This window comes from Epinephelus moara, chromosome 24 (genome assembly GCF_006386435.1).
Source record: "Epinephelus moara isolate mb chromosome 24, YSFRI_EMoa_1.0, whole genome shotgun sequence".
NCBI lineage: Eukaryota > Metazoa > Chordata > Actinopteri > Perciformes > Serranidae > Epinephelus > Epinephelus moara.
Window position 1 is genome coordinate 13,043,433 of NC_065529.1, and position 19,205 is coordinate 13,062,637.

The window sequence follows — 19,205 nt, forward strand, 5'->3', positions numbered from 1 at the left end:
AAAATAATACGGTTTAAATAGTCACAACAAAAGTTGTGTCTCTCTTTCCCTTGGACATAGCGTTTCTGGGTCAAGTGGACAGATTTTTGAGTGTAGAACAGGATTTTCTGAAAGGCAGAGGAGGAATGCGACAGAGAATATAATCGTATTTGTCGTGTTATGTAAAAGGCCATAGGCTGTTGTTATGGTGACTTTAATAGGATTAACAGTCAAATCAGGTTTGTTTTTTTGTGAATAATAGAGTGGCAGGGTGTGCTGGTAGGCTTACCCAATGCTCAGGGTGGGAGGAGGAAGGTTTGTATTATTGCTGCATGTACCATATGAGTTTTCTCAAACAGTATGGCTGCCTCCTGATATGTATGTCAATTTTGGGTGCTTGACAGTGTAACAGCAGCTCTCTTGACAGTTAATTGACTTTTTAGATTCACAAGCTGCTTTTGTAGCTGTTTGCACTTTCCCCTCTGTAGACTATTAACACATTTAGTTGTTTTTCATACCTGTGTTAAAACAGGCAGCTGTGATAATGGCCTGTTAGCGCAATGTTCACACTTCACTGTGTGCTGAATGCTGCCGAGTGCTTTAATTTGAGGGTGACCTGCTTTCAGCTGCCAATTTGGGTTGAAACAGAAGCTATTCTTCTCAGTGAGTGGCAAACAAACCGCAAACTTGTAATTAGCATTTTCAAATGCATCATTACCTTAAACGACAGCTCAAAATAGTCGGCAGGCCTTTTGACTGAATTCAGCTGGTTAGAGAAGACATTGGGCAGAAGCCATCACATTGGTAACATCTGTTTACGGGACAATTTACGCCATGAGACCGTCATAAAGACACTGTAATTGCTTCATTTACATACACAATAGTGCACCATAAATCTGGCACAAGCACGTCACCACACTTGGTCGTGGGTTGTACTGTAATGATGCCTCTGACTAAACACTGTTTGATACCAAACATCATTGCCAACACGTCTTATTGCAATGATTGAACTGAATGCTCTGTAAAGACACAGAGAATCATCACCCAGCTCTGCACTTCCTCTCTGCTCTATGTAGCATTTCAGCATCTTTACGCTCATTGTTTTCATTTTACAGCCAAAGACTTTGCTGTTTTTCTTCAGTCTCACCGCTCCTGTCACAGCAGGAAGCTGTTTTCATTGAAAAGGCACTTAAAATCTTAAAAACTGTACATGACCTGCCAGGCACCAGATGATGCACAGACACACTTAGCGGGTAGCTGGTGATACTGGAGCATTTAGCCGCAAAAGCCATCTATTTCTCTCAGGAGTTGGTGGAGACCAAAACAGAGCTTAAAGGAGACTACTTGCTTGAGTCCAGCAGGCTACTTTATTGAAATACATTTTTATTCTAATAAAACAGTTTTGATAATAAGTTGAAATTTTATATTTTACGACCACTTGCCTTCACTTCAAAGCAATGCGAACATGATGACAGAGATGTGTGCTTGTATCAGTCCCGCACCCATATGCTTGATATGAATGTGTGAGCACTCACTCAGCTGAGAGGTTGTGTCCTGCGGAGTAGAGAGCGGAGAATCGTCTTCAGTGTTTGACAAATGATAGCAAAATAATTAATGACAGTCACTTTTTCAGTTGCATTGATTGCACAGACAGAGGACATCCATCCATTTGATGAGCTACTTTGAAAAACACTGGTGGCAGCAACTTGATGATTGTGCTCTTAGCATTTACAAGTCCACTGAAAGTGCTTTTCCACATACACCGCACAGACAATTATGGGCTTAATGAATGAACAATAGTGGTGAAAATGAAGATGACTGGAAGTTATGCTGGATATGGAATCATATGATTTTAGTCAAGTGATTGACATGTTTAGTTATTTTTGGCATAGATTTATTTTTATAAATATTTTAAAACCAATACATTGCATTGATAAAAAGTAGGATAAAAAAAACAAGTTCCCCCCTTAACGTAGCCTTGTTTATTTTCGTTGAATAAGCATGCATTTATGTTTCTAGTAAAACAATACATTAACCACAGTTAACCATTTTTGGCATGTCTTTATCAGAGCATGTGAGTGAAGCAGAAGGATTTTGGATGGAGCGCAGAGCAGATTTTTTATTTATTTTTTTTTAAAGTTGGAAGCATCCCCTTATCTCCCACTCCATCCCACTCATAAACAAATGAGAAATTCTTACTGCTCTGCTCACATGCTCTGGGCTTGATAAACCTGACAGTGAAGGCGTCAATAAATAGATAAAGAATAGTAAATAAGGTCTAGTGATTCTTGATTACAAAGTCTTAATTAGTCAGGAATAGACTTGATTTTAAATATTAATAGCTATTTAAAGACTGCAGGTTAAAATGCACAAGAAGCTTTTCAGTAATTCACTTCACTTTACAGTCAGGTCGGCATAGTCATTAAAATATGCAGTAACTAAGATCAGTGTATTGGATAGTGGCATTAGACTGTGCCAGAGGCCACTAAATGTGGGCTTTTATGGCCAAAATCTTTCCAGCTCCCAGACCCTACTTGTTAGCCACTCCATCAAGTAGACCCTGCTTTCACACTCCCAGGTTGCCTGACACCGAAAGTCCAAATGAATGCCAGTTTTACTTTGTGTCTCCTGGTTGTGTGAAGCTAAGCCACCGTTTCCTTATGTGCCTGCCATATCTGTTAAGCAGTGATATACCTTGTTGGTTGTACTTTGAAAACAAAAAGCAGGCAGTTATGACATTATGTCTGTAGTATATTAGCACCAGCTAACAGAACCTAGCAAAGCAAATCCAATAGCCCACATTTTGTCATAGCAGGCTGCAGTACGTGGTACAGCATGTGTGGCATTAAAGTATGAATCTTTCCATTAGCTGCTCGCCTTGTGTTTGGGTAGTTCAGTCAAGATTTGCTTATAGGGGAAGTCACTCTTAAAAGTCAAAGAAATAGGAGCAGGACTGTAGCTTGCATTGTCATCTAATGTGTCTTTCTGGAGGAGCATCAGGTGTAAGGATGTTGTGTGTTGTTGGAGAGGGATCCACAAAATGCTTGGATGAGAGATGGGTTAAATGGCAGCAGTATCCTCCCTTTTACCTTTGTTTTTCGTACCTTATGGCAAAGTATAAAATGCCGTCATCCAGCATGAGTGTGTTTGTCTTTTTTAATTTATAGTGCTGCACGGCAGACAGGTTGTAGTTTAAGACATAAGGCCAGCAGGGTATTTTCATATTCTTGTTAAGACACAGATGATTAGTACCGTATGTGGAGCCTCTTGTTAAAAAAAAAAAAAAAAAAAAGACAACACGCTCATTTATCCAAAATGCTTTACAGACAGTACTGAATCTCCATAATCCAATTTTATAAACAATTTGTTTTCAATTTCTCAGAGGTCTGTGTTTTCATCCACTTAAACTAATCCCAGGTCTTTTTTGGCTGCTCAGGACCAGACCGAGCGTAAGATATGATAACATAATATAAGATAAGCCTTTATTGATACCCAGAGGGGAAATTCAGGCGCTGCAGCAGCACAAGAACAGAAATCTAAATAGATAAGTAGAGAAGTAAAAAAAAAAACAGAAATAAGACTATATTAAATAAGAGGCAAATACAACAAGTAAAAGTACAAATATCATCTCTCAGACAGAGTGCTCATGTACACAATAGAGTCTGCCTGTGAACTAAATGCAGCCATTATGAAGAGACTTTGCAGTGATGACTTTGAGTGTGATTGTTCCGTGGAGTGTGCCACAGTGGGTGCTGAGGAGGTGTCAGAGTCGTCACTGAGAAAACAATGTCATTTAATTAAGTATAAAAGAAGCTTAAGTCAGTTCTTCTTTCAGCATCCATGGATCAGCTCCAGAAAGTGACATAACATCACAGATGGTTTCTTTTATTGGGTCGTTCATGCTCACATGTATTTATATTACTGTCAAGCTAAATTAAGACTCTCTGTAGAGTTGTAGTGAAGTAAATGGTAGAGAAATTAAATCTGAAATGTAGTGGTGTAGAAGTTTAAAGTAGCAGAAAATGATAAAACTCATGTAAAGTACCTCAAAAATGTACTTAAATACTGTGCTACAGTTATGGCTAGGTCATTTTTAAGAAATTACGATACCAGTACTCTTTAAGTGATATGGGCACCAATAGAGTACCTCATTTGATACCTATAATGTGAATCAAGTTGTGTGTGGTATACTTTCCAAAGTTTCGGTGTTATCTCAGCACCCTAAACTGCCAGCTCCATCAAATACACGGTGCTCAACTTCACCACACTATAGACATAGGTTGTGGGGCATCGGTAGTGTAGTGGATAGTGCCGGCGCCCCATGTACAGAGGCGATGCCTCGCTGCAGCGGTCGCAAGTTCGACTCCGGCTTGCACCCTTGCTGCATGTCAACCCCCACTCTCTCTCTTTCACCCCATTTCAATCTGTCCTGTCCATTAAAGGCAAAAAGCCCCAAAAAATAATCTTTAAAAAAAAAAAAAAAAAAGACATGGGTTGTAGCTGCTGCTGAGGAAGTTTGAGCTCCGAGCCAGGGACAGTAGAGAGTTCACCCGGCCACTCATACACAGTAACAGGACTAACTGTTGGCATCACACAGCCAATATTATGTGACAGTAATTTACAGGTTCCATGACGGAGTCGAGCTGTTACGGCATCTATGTGAGTTTGTTGGGACCATTTAATGGCTGGGTAAAGAATACCGCTGATACTGTGTTAGCTTGTACTAACCGAGTAGACGTTTAGCCTACCGTTCACCTGGAGGAGAGCTGGCCTAGAGATGGCAGCAACAGAAAGTTTGCTGACCCAGCGGGGAGTTGGGACAGTCAAGGATGAGATCTCTGGCACAAAAATGATTTAATGCAGGAACTGTTTGACTGGAGTATTACTGACTTCAGTAATAATTGGGACTGGGTTGTTTTGGCCAATACCCGAAAGGAATCAAGTACTGATGCCCAGCCCCAACTACAGTACAGTTAATGGTAGTAGTTAGTCAATTTGCTTTACTGCAAACATGTGAAGTATCTTCAAAATAAAAGGATCTAAAGTTTTAAAGATTAAATTTATAAATTGTTACATTTGTTTCTTCACTTGCACCTGAAAGGGTTTCTTCCATTTTAAAGTCATCATTTAAAGGCAGAATTAGGAAATTATTAATTGGCAAATTAGCTCTGAATTTTGGTGTATCAACATGTAAATGTTAATTTATTTATTTATTATAAGTAAACACTATAAAACCTTGAGTAGAACAGTGGCACACCTAAGCGGCAACGTCTAAGTGCCAAAAACTGCAATTCCTGTAATGGCCACTTGAGGCTTCAAAAGAGAGTCAATCACCATAGACCCCATGTTAAAATGCCCAACTTTATAGCTGAAGTAAACATGTTTACAGCCTGGTACAAAACTGTTTTTTGTCTTTATAGCTTATTTAAACATTCATGACAACTAAATGGGGGGTGAATTTTTCTATAACTTGCTTGTTTACATTTTATTAAGGCCCAAAGTTCCGCATATTTAAGGGTGGTCCTGCCTGAGTGACAGGCTGTCTACGAGGTGTCGCTACATTCTCAGAGTAAGATCAACCCCTCACTTCTCCACAGCTCCACCCTGTTGTACAAATATGGTCACTTCTGGCTCCAAAAAACCAAGACGGCAACAGCGAAAATGCCAAACTCGAGGCCTCAAAACAGCAGTCCACAAACCACTGGGTAACGTTATTTGTACAGTCTATGGGCACACCCCAGCCCGTAAAACATCTTCATTCATCTCTATAATTGGGATTTTTCCATTTTCTGGTGTAGAGTAGTTCAGAATAAGGGGATGAGCATCAGTTTTAGGGAAAAACACTTTTTGAGCTAATATCTGATAAATATTTAAGTTCTAGCAAAAGTCACAACTGTTAATAAACATTAACATCTGAAATAGTTTTCCTGTAGAAATAGTCATTGCATAATTTTTGTAGCATAAAGGTCCCCAGTGGACTCAGTGAACTCCAGGGAGGTTGGACCCCTGTGTGGTCTGGGCATAGTTTCATTACATACCCAGTTCTATCACAGGTCAAAGCAGCTAATTAAAGAGATGAAGACTTTGAACTGAGAGAAAAAGAGAGCTGGTTTCCGCTCCTGTCCAACCACACTGAGAGGGGAAACAGGGCAGCGAGTGTTTGATGAGGCCTAATTAATTTACAGCTAAGCCTTTTGCTCCTCGCTTTGTAACTAAACTGTGAGAGATGAGTAAGGCAGGGTGACATTCAGACAGGCTAAATAATACTGCCCATGAGCTTCTTTGAGCCTGGCATCACACTCCGCCATGTGCCTTTTTCCTACGCCCTCATCCGAGGCATTTCACAGCTGCTTGTCAATCTGGATAGTCAACGCAGCTATGCGTGCGTCTGATGTATGTGACGTTATCATAAAGCAAAGCTGTTCCAAACACGCCTCGCTCCATGTGAGCTCCTTCATGTGCACATGGACAAATTCCAGCGGGTAATTGTGGAATAGCAAAAGGCATTATGCAGCATGAACTTAATTACTGAACTTCTGCACATACCAGAGAGGACGCTGGAGGCACTTTGGCCTGTAGTCTGCAGGGGGCTTTATAGTGGGACATCACTACAAAGTGCTTATGTAAACCAAACTCCTGATTACTCTTGCATAATAAAAACAGGAAATGATCAATTATGTGTCACAAGGGGGGAAGTGTGACAGTGGGATGCTGGGTTACGGACAGTGTGTACACAGTGTTGTTTAAGAGCAGAGGTCAGAGCAGCGGGTCTGTTGTGAGCCAAGTTCCCTGCTGATCATACAGTTCACTCAGTGTGTTACATTACTGCAGTGATTAATTCTCTGACAGGAGCATCTATGCCAACCTGCCATTTCTCAGATAGAAATGTATGACACTATTTTATGAAATAGACACAAGTTAGGGCTCTTCACACTGCATATCCTTAGTCCTGGGTTATCTGTAGCCCCTTTTCATACACACATTGTTAACCTAGGTTTAACCTAAGCCCAGGGATATATGACTCACACTGCTCTGGGTTAAGTGTCCATTGGAACATGTTACTAGGCCTGTCACGATAAGTATATTGACATATTGTGCAACATATGGACATGACCTCGGCCATTTTGCCAACCTCGGTATTGCCTGTTGTGTTCACATGCATGTTTGCATAAGAATGTCACTAATCTTTTAGCTAACATGATGCCAGGATAAACAGCAAAGTTTTCCCGGCCATTACAGGACTTGGGCGCAGTGAGTCTCCCTTTTTTTCCCACTCCACTTCTGCGTGCTTGCACAAATCTAAAGAAAAATAAAGCAAAAGACAAAACAGTGTAGCTCACTGGCAGCCTGCAGCTGCACTTTCAACTTGCTTTAATTTGCCAAGCCCTGGCAACAAGCCAAAAAGTCCATCAGTTGTAGTTTTATCCTCCAACAACTTCATCCTCCACTCTGTAAATCCAACAGTTAACCACTAGGTTCCCAGGTCATCCATCTCTGGGAGCCAACCGCAGCACACGGGCCGGATTAGGTAGTTACTGCAGTGTTCCTGGAGCTATGCAAAGATTGTCTGTTAGTCACAAGAGGCATCATTTGGGATTGCTTTTGTTGGACAAATTTTGTATTGAGGCAGATAGATGGAATTCAGCCATCACTGATTCTGTCTGCTATATAAACAGCTACTGATAGTTTTTTATAGTAGTAAATGATCTAATAATCCAGTTAAGGCTCTTCAGGTTCAGCTGTGTAGCAGCTTCTTAGGTAACGTCCCATGAGACACATTAAATGATGTGTTTTATGTTCTTTTTAGCAAAACACTAAGAATTAGATTGTTAACACAAGCGATGATTGTCATGGTGGGTGAACTGAAAAGAGAGCCACCCACAGAAACTTCATCAGCAGAAAATCTAAGTAGGAGGCATCACACAGGGGGACATAGTTTGGTATTTTTCCAGCGATCTCTGTAAAGTGCAGAACAACAAAACAGCAGCAATTAGCACCCGAAATGGAACCAACAAAATACCTTAAAGCTGCAGTAAAACAGACTCCGTTTGAATCAGACATTATAAAATGACAGAAAGGCACAGACAGAGCAGATTGTTGCTGTTTACAAACAAGTTTCTTTTAGGTTTTGCTCTCTTTTGTGAAATGTCTCTGGCACACAGAGGAAAGGCTTTGGCAGAGTTTTGTGTGAATGTCACCATGGGGCCATGTCCCGTGCCAGACGCTGTTTTTGCAGCCTGGCTCCACTCTCTCAGGTGCCGCAGTACTCGGCTCCGTTTGTGACTGACGGCAGGCCTGGCTGGTCAACAAGAGTCATTGAGATGAACTGACTCAGAGCTGCGGACAGCTGAGGCATGCCATTGTTTGGGGTGACGGCACCATGTGCTCGTCTGCCAGCGTCTCTTTCTTGCTGACCACATGATCTGCCAGAGGACATGACGAGCCCCTTGCACAGAAACAACAAAAGGCTGAAGGGACCCTCTCCAATGCCTGCTCTCTAAACATCCATCCTGTAAAAGTGATTGTTACACGCCAAATGAATCATACTGAATCTGTCGCATTGAATAAGTCGTGCTGAATGGAACAGAGCAGTATTTGTGGAGGTGGATAGCACACTGTGTCCTGTCTGAAGCATTTGTAGTGTGTTTGAGTGCTGTGAGGGGCCTTGGGCTGTGCAGCTGTTTGTACAACATCAGGAACAGAACAGCCTTCATCACAGACAGAGAACAAACAGTCATTTCCACCTTGACTCCTGTGTAGAGCAGCAGCAGGCAGCATGATGCAGAGGCATTCATTTGAGTTGAAGATTTTTATAATCTTTGCACTGTTTTAATGGAGTAGAGACTTGTGGTTTTTAGTTTGGCACTGGAGCAGCTGAAAGCAGCACAGAACAGAGCAGACGTCTAGCCTTCGGTTGAAACTGGACCGAATTGCTTTACAAAGTTTTTTGAGATATAACCTCTCTTTTAATGGCATTTGAAGACTATAGTTTCAACATGTAAAGGCCCTGCTGGATAGTGAGATCCTTGGCATAGATTACAAATATGCGGGCTTTTAAATGAGTTGCTACCACAATCTACTTGGACCACAGCAGACAGTATGGTGGAGGAAAAATAGTGAAAAGAAAGACATGCCAATGCAACTTTTGCTTCATACAGGAATGTACAATGTTACAAACTGAAACCCACAATGCATCATCATATTTTGCAAAAGCTCCTTTACAGAGCTTCACTGACCTTACACCAAACAACTTTTCAAGCAGTGTCACTGTCGCAGACACATTTTTAATGTCGGAATAAAATCATGAGCGTTTTACCTCTGAACTCAGTTTGGTGATCATAGCACTCAGTCCAAACTGTCGCGGCTCAGTCTTTTTCTCGTCTTGGTGTTTCGACATAATCTCACATGTTTAATATTATTTTAAGGTTTTTAGTCTTGGCTCATGCAAATACTGAAGTTCAATGACATGAACATTGTCAACAACTAACAGCTGCGCTCCCTGCAGCACTAAACAGGGTAGACAGTAAACATGGAGGGCACTCCAGGGAGATGCCCCTCATTCCCACAGTCTCTTCCCATTTAAATAGTGCAGCTAACCAACAGAAAATGTGTTTGCGATGAACAGAGATCTTCCTTTTCGGGACAAAAGGACGCAGTAAACGCACTATCATCGTGTCAGAGGATGCATCTTATTGTGTCCATGATAGTGATACATTGTGAACAAGGGTCTGTGTTAAAACCCACCGGAGAGCTAGCTAATGTTAGCTGTTAGCACTGGTGGCTGCAACTAACAGCTCATGGAGGTTGCATTGATTTACATTATAATGTGTTCAAGCTCTATTCAGTAAAAATGAGTGTTAGGCAAAGTTAAATTGTAATATTCTCATGATGTGTTCAGTGTAGTCCTGCAAAATGTAGTTTTTATTGAGAAATATGAATAAGTACAGTATTACTGTTTGAAGGAGACACTTGTTGATGTTTTCACAGCAATATAACATATATCAGAAAGGTAAAAAGGCTTTTGAAGCCTTTATGTTTTTTAAAGATGTTTTTCATGTGTAACGTTATATCGAATGTTGTTTCATAAATTTGTATGATTGAATTTATGCTCATTCAAAGGTAGTGTAATGAAGGGCTTAATTGCTTTAAAACAGTTTAATTATTTCTTTAGAGCGTTGATTACTTTGTTTCCCTGGCACAAATGGGGGAATAAATAACAACAAAAGCAAAATTAAACCATTGGTATTAGCAGTCGGCCAAATAGTTATTTTAAGTATCGAATCAGCCCAGAATTTCAAAATCGGTGCATCCCTAGTTTGTACGCAAATTCAGTTTATCTTTATAGATTCTATTGGTCCCGAATTGACAAGAGTACTGTCGACATATGACGCCTTTTATCTTGTGTGTCTGGAGTTATGTGTTTTTGCGTTTTTATGTCATGTTTTGTAAAGGGAGTTTGGTGTAATATTGTCCACCAGGAGCAAGATGGGAAATAATCTCTAATTGTCGTCTTGCAGATAGAGAACCTGCAAGATCAGCAGTCTTAGCGAAATCTAGTAGCGTGTGACCAAAAACATTGTCCGGTAGATGTGAGATGGTGTCAGACCATTTAAGGTTTAAAGTAGAGTTGTACCGATACCGATACCAGTATCGGAAATGCCTCCGATACTGCCTAAAATGCGGTATCGGGTATCGACGAGTACAGCCTATGACCAATCCGATACCACGTAATGCCTCACGTCATTACGCACACGCACGCTACAGGCAAATGAAATGGAAACCGAGCGGAGTTTAAAAAGCATTCTACTGTAGCCTTTAAAATGTCTTTTTTACCAAATTGTGTGGCTGCACTTCAACCTGTGTCTTGATCTGTGTCAACACTGGATAATAATAATAAAAAAAGTTTTATGGCATTCATTCTGCTATTATGTATTTATTTCTAAATATTTTACATAGAGTTTTAGGAGTTGAGACATACAGCAATTCATATCCCATCCATTTTTATTTTACGCGCTGGTATCGATCGGTACTCGGTATCGGCAGATACCTAAGGTTCAGGGATCGGAATCGGTATCGGGAAGGAAAAAGTGGTATCGGTACATCTCTAGTTTATAGTCCTCCAGTGTATGGTGGTGTATGTGTACATTTCTGCATTGCTGCACTGCTGTGACATTATTTGGATTATCTGGAATACAAACACTGTAAAAGCACATGAGACACAAAGGTCCAAAAAGAGACTTTAACCTTAATTATTTTAATCATCACATGCAAATAATACATTAAGACAACTGTATTTTTCGTCATTATCCATCAGTTTCTCTCACATGTACTAGAATAGATCTGAATTTGTTACTAAACTGTGTTGAAGGGTATTAAAAGACACCAAACTGACAGAGCTAAACAAAGACTGATGTCTTCATACACCCACAGTACATAAACATTGTGCAGTGCTCTTCTCATTTGTCCTGTGATGCAACATGTTCCCTGATATACAGTTTATTGAAGAGCACATGGCATGTTGCATTGATTTGCAGTACATAAGCGCAGCGCTCTGCAGCAGAATGCAGAGCAGTGGGCTGGCCCGGGACAGCAAAAGGGAACCCTCTGTTTCTAAATATAGCTCTCATTGGCAAAATGCTGCAGCAGCAGCCATAATCAATGGCCTATGTACGTCACAGCCCAGCTTGCCTTCCCTCCGCCCCGGTTCCCGCTGATGGAGAGATAACATTTCCTCTCCCCCGCTCCCCTCTCTCTGAACCCTCCCCACTCCCCTGCGGCGCTCTTCTGGAGAGCTGGACACAGTTTACTGCAATGATCTACATCTCCATCTCTGTCCTCTGTTACATGCTTTTATGCAGGCATCCTCAGCTCGTGCCCTCAGCTGAGGACACGGTTATATAAAAATGACAATGTGAAGACCTTTATAACTCTGCTGACATTTTGCTGCAGCCCGCATGATCCTCTGTAAGGTTGTGAGAGGGTGATCATGCATCTGGTGACTTGGTAAAAACCCCTGAAGCATCATTGCCCTGAATTCCCAGAGGAAATGTGTAGCTTCTATTTTTAGAAGGGCAATTTTTTGAATCTATTGTTACCTCGTACCTGTCATGTGACGGCCGGGTGGGTGACCCTGCAGGAGAGACTGTAAAGAGAGGGAGAGACGAGAGGAGCTGGAGCTGGCAGGAGGAATATAAAAGGAAGATAAGCAGATATTTTGAAGGCGTTTTTTATTTGTGTTTCTGTCAGTGGAAGCTTAGTTATGCAGTAATAGCTTGGTGGCAGAGCTGCTCTCGTGGCAAAAAATAATCTCATTGTGTAAATTAAAGTTAAAAGAGCAAAACCAGGAACTACAGTGTTTTAGACCATGACCCAGTGACAACAGCAGGGTGATAAGACAAAATACAACAAATATTATGAAGCCTAAATGTATCTAAATGTTATGTCAGCACTCTGACTAGACTGTACGAGTAAGATCCACTTACACTTTAAACACATTTGTCATGTTCTCATGTCAGATTAGTTAATAACCAGTTTATATAATCACAAAGATAATCAGACTAGCACTCTTAACTTCCCTCGTGCCTCCTGGTCATTCTTTCCAGTCACACCAGAAATATGTATAGTGAAATTAATCTGCACATCTTTGTGAAGTATTTGGTTCTAGAAGCTTTGTGTCGTAGTTTCTATTCTCATGGGGCTAGTTGGTGAGCTGCTGTAGCTGATGGGCTGAGCCATTAGACAGCAGCGCTAGCATGAACCACCCTTCCTGGAGCTTCTCTCTACTGTTCTGTTTGTATTTTTGTCATTCTAAATGTAAGTGTGACCACGTCTTCAGGCAGTAGAATTTGCTATATGATCAAACTGATCAAATATGATCCAACAGAAAAAATTCTGAACATTAATGTAACTGACATCTATGTGTGACTTACAAAAAAAACATCACTTTATAAAGAGTACTAAGTCAGGTTAAATGTAATTAACAATTAATTTGTTGGTGGTGTGGTTTTTGCTTTAACCAGATAAGCTTGTCTGAACCTCCAACTTTAGTTTCGACATTTAGCATAAAGCTGTAGACTTAAGCTATTTACAGTAGCTGGCTGACATAACAAGATTATGAAAATCATGTTCAGGAATTTGTAAATTAGACTCATACCATAGCTAGAATTGTGCTTCATTTAAATTTACACTACAGCTCTCTGCTATTCAAATTTGCTGTTAGCTCATTCTAATCTCTTTGCCTACCCTTATTAAGGTGTAACTCAACAAGATTATTTCTCCCACCAGGTCTGCCCCAGTGAAATATCTGTGTAACTATAACTCAAGTCAGCAGATAGTGACAGGAGCAGTGGTGGAGGAGGAGGAGGAAGGCAGAGGGAGGAAGACACCCAGCAGTGATGGTGATTGTGTCAGGAGCCTACTCAGTGTTTGCCACAGTCCAATGAGCCATGGAGGAACCAATAATTGGATATTTGTAGCACATAGACCAATTTCTGCTGACACCACATCTCAGCAACTAGCCTCAGCTGCTTTCCAGGACCACTATAAATAACTAGCCACACAGCAGCTGACTGCAAGACAGCAATATTAGCATTTAGAATTTTAGTTGGTGTTTAATTATTCTGGAGTCACTCTTAATGCTGAACAGTTAGAGTCAGTGGAAAATAATTGTGTGTGCTGAGATTTTCAGCCAATGAGTGCTCCACAACGGAGGCTGCATTGATCATTTCACTGACATCAAAAGAACAGTCTTCCCATGTGTCGTTTAGGCACAATCTTTAATCTTGTTCACATTCCTGTAAAAATCCCATTTTTATGAAAGGTATTCAGCACAATTGCAGTTTCCAGGCAACCATGTCTGTCCGCGAGCGGCCGGCTGCTCTTCCTTTTGGAACCACAGAGAATGTTTTCAGTTTTGTAATTCCTCTCACCCGTGATGAAATATTAATGCATGCTCTGCTCGGGTTTCCTCTCCTGCTTTCTCCCTCCTACGGCCAAGTAAAGTCATCTAGGCCAGTGATCGCTTTGATGCGATCCAGAATTGTCTGAGTGTTCAGCTTTCACAACTAGAGCACAGTCATGTCTGATACAACAAAGACTTGGCTCTCTTTGAGCATAAAATTGAATTAATTAAAGTGTAATTGATGCAGGAATGAGAGCCCAGGAGTTTCAGACCAGCAGTCCAAACATCTCACGATATTTATATATAAATGGGCCACACCAAAAAAATAAATATGTCAGTTGCATCAGATTCGGCATATTCGACAATTTGGGGATTTTTTATATAAAGCTTTTAAGTTTGAACACGCTCCGCAGGCTGTTCAGTTTGACAACAGCATTTATGTAATATAGTAGCCCTATAGATATTAAACAAAATCAGAGACTGCATCGTTTTAAGTACCTTTTAGCTGTAAATTCACCACTTTTAATTAGATGATAAAAGAAATGTTGAAGGATGTTATCCTAGAGCACTCACTCCGCAGCAAAATATGGGGACCAAAACGTCCCAGAAGCACACAGCATTCAAATCTCTGACTCCGACTATCAAGGGGCAGCCCTAATACATATATGTTTTTATGTTCGTGTGTACGTGTGTCTTTGACCTGCAGAACATAAGAGTTTTGTTAACTGGAGCATACTTCCTGCTGAAGAGTGCAGAGGGAGTCACTGAGCGTCCTCTGTCCCCCGGGTTCAGAGAGATGGAAGCTGGAAAAAAGATTGCTTGGTTTCTATTTTTAATATGAAAAGGTTCTTGTTTTGGCAAGAAAGTGATCCTAATGTAACAAGATATTTTTCAGCTTATAATTAAATATTTTTCGTGTAAACATTATGTCCAAAATTATTTGATTTCAACAAAAAAAAAATCATCGTGATAACAAACAATCACTTTATTTTGTTATATCATTAACACTTTATATTTATTCCACAAAATCAAAGTGTCTTGTCAAAACCAGAGACTTATCTCATGATAACGTGAGACCTTCTTAACTTAACCATTTTTGGTTAAACCATTAGAAGCTGGTATATTGTTGTAACCTTCCCTATGTTGTCATAATGAAAAACAGATCTAGTCAATGCCGATTTGGGCTTCAGTATCGGTTGTGGAGTTGTGGAGATATATACACAAACACAGTGATGGGGATAACTGTTAGCATCACACAGCTAACATTAACTAACGGGTTCAACGAGTCGAGCCGTTTTGGTGTTGGTGTGAGTTTTTTGGACCGTTAAAAAGCTCTGTGTTGGATGTTAGCTGCTGCTGTGTTAGCTCGTGCTAACCGGGCAGATGTTGAACAAACCGTGAATAGATGGCTCTGGAGCGTCATTGCTGCGTCTTACCTATGAAACAGGAAAAAAATGTCATCACATTGATTATTATTAGCATTATTATTATTATTATTATTATTTCATTTTTATTTTGTTTTACAGAAAATAGCAGCATACAGTTTTATTTTTTCTTTAGCTACATTCACTGCCTGAAAGTGTTGCAACTGTTAAAAAAACCTGTAGGCGGCAACATCGATATGTCTACATGTGCAAGTCTGAACTGCTGCTGCTATTTCTTACCTTTCCTATGGGTAGCTTATTTTGATAGATGTGGAACTGGTCCAGCAACGACCGAACAGCTCCCCCCTCTCAGAGAATCTGCAGCCTACTAAACGTGATTCAGTGTGTTTGTGAGTGAGTCACAAGCTATTTATTTTATCCTGGATATGTGTTATCATTTCTGTGTCTGTTTGTATGCAAAGAATATTTTGCAGCAACACAAATGAGTGTCACAGTGGGGTGCTGTTCTTGGTTACAAATTTAAAGATTCTTATTTTTAAATCAAAGAGCAGTGTTCAGTATCACTAAATGTTCGTGTTGAAAATCCTCTGACACCCCCACCCCCCACTGCCACCCACTGCTCTACATGAGAAGATGTCTGTAGTCAGCTGAGGGTTAAAATAATGAAGACAGTGTAGTTTTTGTCTCTGTGGTTTTCACACGAGGAACATTTCTCTCAGGATGTGCCTCTCGGTTTCTATTTGTGCCTTTATAGCGAGCAGCATTACAGCCGGGCATCAGTCCAATTACACGACTGGAGTTGGCAGATATTGTTAAGAAGTTGGAGAGACGTAAGCGCCGGATGAAACAGCCTGCACATATAAGGCATGAAGTGAAATCCTCAAATTACATGTTGTCACCACTGTAGACCATCCCTGTTCCACATGCAGTAATTAACGTTACACAATGGCTTTTTTTTCTCAGGATCTGGCTGCAAGTACCCTCTAATTGAAATGTCAAAAGTCTTAAAGCCTTGGCACCCACTCACTGAACAGTGGTTGTTTTTCTCTCCTTTCGAGCCCCATACCAAGATGGGGTTAGATCATTGGTGATCAGGAGACGCGACCCGGGACATCTGTGGCTAGATGTGTTTGCTCGTCACCCACTGCTACATTTCTCAGGCTATAAATAAACCGATACAGTAGAGTGTACATTTGTTTTCCCAGCCTGGCTTTTGTCCTTTTCCAGCACTGATGATGGCTTCCTAGTTGACTGTAACAGTGTTCATTATGCAAACAGAATAAGATATTGATTTTTAAATAGGTTAGATCTGCTAAGTTGGCTAATGGATGTCCATTGTCTAAGGAAATCAATGTTTGTTCAGTCGTTTCAGGACAGTTAATGTACTTTGAACAGATAAGACACTCAACTCAGATTTTTAGCCGTGCGAGTAGTGGCATTGTTCTAGGGACGGCAATGTTGGTCTGTTCATGAAATCTGATACAGACATTCATGGTCCCCAGATTATGTACACTAAGGACTTCCTCTCACACCATTATAACATTTTCAGTCATGCTTGGATGGATAAAAATTGGTACAGACACTCATGTTCACCCTGAGATAAATGAACATGGTAAGTTTTTAGAACAGGTTACGTTTTCCGTGTTTTGTTTTTTTTCACCCATCAAAAGAGTTGTGAAAACAGTGAAGGACATGTGGCATAGCCTGCAGGACACAAACATCTGCAACAGGAGAGAGGACCAGGGCAGAGGTGGACGGCATGGCAACAAGAAACGGAAGTGGAAAGACGTGGAAGCAATTACCTTCTTAAAAACTTCCACAACAAAGAGATCATCATTAGCCTATCCAGAAATGCCCAACAGCAATAATGATGCCTATGATGAGTGCAATTTAATAGCCACACAGTATCATTTCATAACTCAGGAAGCTGTGGTGCCAAATGCAAGACGTCGGCAGAGAGAGGGGCAACAACGTAGGGAGGCACCACCAGGGGAGAGAAACAAGGGAGCAAATGTGTCTTTATATTTAGCAAATTTTTGCAGCAAACAGAACAATAAAACACATCAGACTCACAGTGGAAGGTGTCTGTGCGTAACGATATTTATTGAATGACTACTTTGAAAAATTTAAATATGGACTTGGTGTCCAGAGGCGTTTAGTCTAGTTTTATTCCTGGTAAACTTAAATTTAAAACTTAGGTTACACATGCTGTGAAAGGTCATGGCTCATGTCTGGTAACCTATATGTTTTTCTTTAGTGTTAAACTTTATGGCTTATGTTAAGTAACTTGTGCTGTCCAAAGCAAGACCATGCTATTTGAAGTTGTCTCGTCCACACTGTGCTCCCAGCAGGTTGTTCAAGAGCCAGACATGATCCCCCGCTTCATCTGTGGACCTGCGCTACAGGGCAAAGCCTCGCAGACAAACAACTGGCTAGATAAAGAATTGATTCTTGATTTTATGTCTGAGGCTTTGAATGCGTCCCATTCATCTATCATCAATAGCACAGCGAGCCTTTGAACAGAGGGAGTTTTAAAGGGCAGCTTGAAGGCTCTTGTGTGATTAGCTTTTTCATAAGTTGGAATTTTTTTCATGGGTGCAGTAGAGTGTTTGTCAATGCCAGAAGTGTATCTATCCAAGCAGTATTTTCCTCAAAGCCAGTCTTTCATATTCATGTGACCTAGTAACAGTGGGAGACATCCAGGTCAACTCTTAAACACAACCAAGGCCTGAACCAAGTTACATAAACGTCGAGCTTCTGGTAGGCTACAATTAAAGAGGGCTTCTTTAATTATTCCTGGCAACTACTCACCAGCCACCCCCTCACATCCCCCGTCCCCTGGGCGTCCCGGGCTAACTCAGACTCTACATCCGACCATGGCACTGCTGTCCTCGGGCTCTGCCACTGAAGGGAAGAAGCGCGGGATTAGGACACACCTCAGTGGGCAGTAGCAGGCCACCGCCCGGCCCGTGGCGCCTGACTCATCCCATTCTCCTCCACTTTTCATGGGCTGACATTCCCATCAGCACCTGCTCTTACAGGCAGCTCATTGCTTTGACATGCTGGTGAGTTCTCCAACAAAGGAGGAACTTTTACCTCTGACCAAGCAGAGTGGGTGAGTACTTGTGAAGCGCAGATCGCTGCAGGAGGCTGTGACTAAAGGCCTGTTAGGGTTGTTTGGCAAAATAGAAACAGGCTGACTCACTCTAGCGTTTATGTTGTTTAGTTTTTTTGTTTAATCCACAGCACCTAAATTGTCAGATGTACACAACTGATGCATTTTATTTTTTATTTTTTGGCTTTAAGCGTGTGGCTGCAGCAGATTTGATTCACTCTGTGAACTGAGCCAAAAGCTATTGACCTGAAATGTTTTCCACTGCAGACCACACATTGTACTATAGCTCTGCTCCATATAGCACATCGACTCCCCTCAGCTTCCATTATTGTCATGTCGATGGTCCTGTTTTGTAAGCCCTCAGTGGTCCCAGTTACAGCTGAAGCTTTAACAGGACAGAGGCTTTTTTTAGATGTGCACTCTAGGTGCCATCCACCCTGTCAATTTCAGGGCTGGTGACAAAATGTTGCAGCTTATGAAAGGTTTTCCATTTCTTTGTCCTCGTCATTATCTGGGCTCAACTGATTTAAAGCCAATAGGTTATTATATCAGTTAGAAAAACTATGTATCAAGTATTACAAGGTCACAAAAATGGTAAGTGTAATGAATAAAAGGCGGTCCCATATGTATCTCTACATTTGTATTGGCCTATTCTGCATCTCCTGATTTATGTCGAGGGCCAACGGTCTGTAAGCCAACATTCAATTCAATTCAATTCAGTTTTATTTATAAAGCCCAATATCACAAATCACAATTTGCCTCACAGGGCTTTACAGCATACGACATCCCTCTGTCCTTATGACCCTCGCAGCGGATAAGGAAAAAC

General features: G+C 41.0%; 1 protein-coding gene across 4 annotated transcripts in view; it reads left to right on the top strand.

Annotated features, from left to right (window-relative positions):
• phactr3b (phosphatase and actin regulator 3b) overlaps window positions 1–19,205 on the top strand; it is a 66,908-nt gene that overhangs the window by 35,260 nt on the left and 12,443 nt on the right. Inside the window, exon 9 of one of the 4 annotated variants that reach the window (XM_050038440.1) lies at window positions 16,019–16,129. The exons of the other annotated variants lie outside the window; for them this stretch is intronic. Within the exon in view, the coding sequence (XP_049894397.1) occupies window positions 16,019–16,109 (91 nt within the window). The 3' untranslated portion in view covers window positions 16,110–16,129. Of the gene's footprint in view, window positions 1–16,018; window positions 16,130–19,205 lie in introns of those variants that run through there. 4 annotated transcript variants of the gene reach the window in all.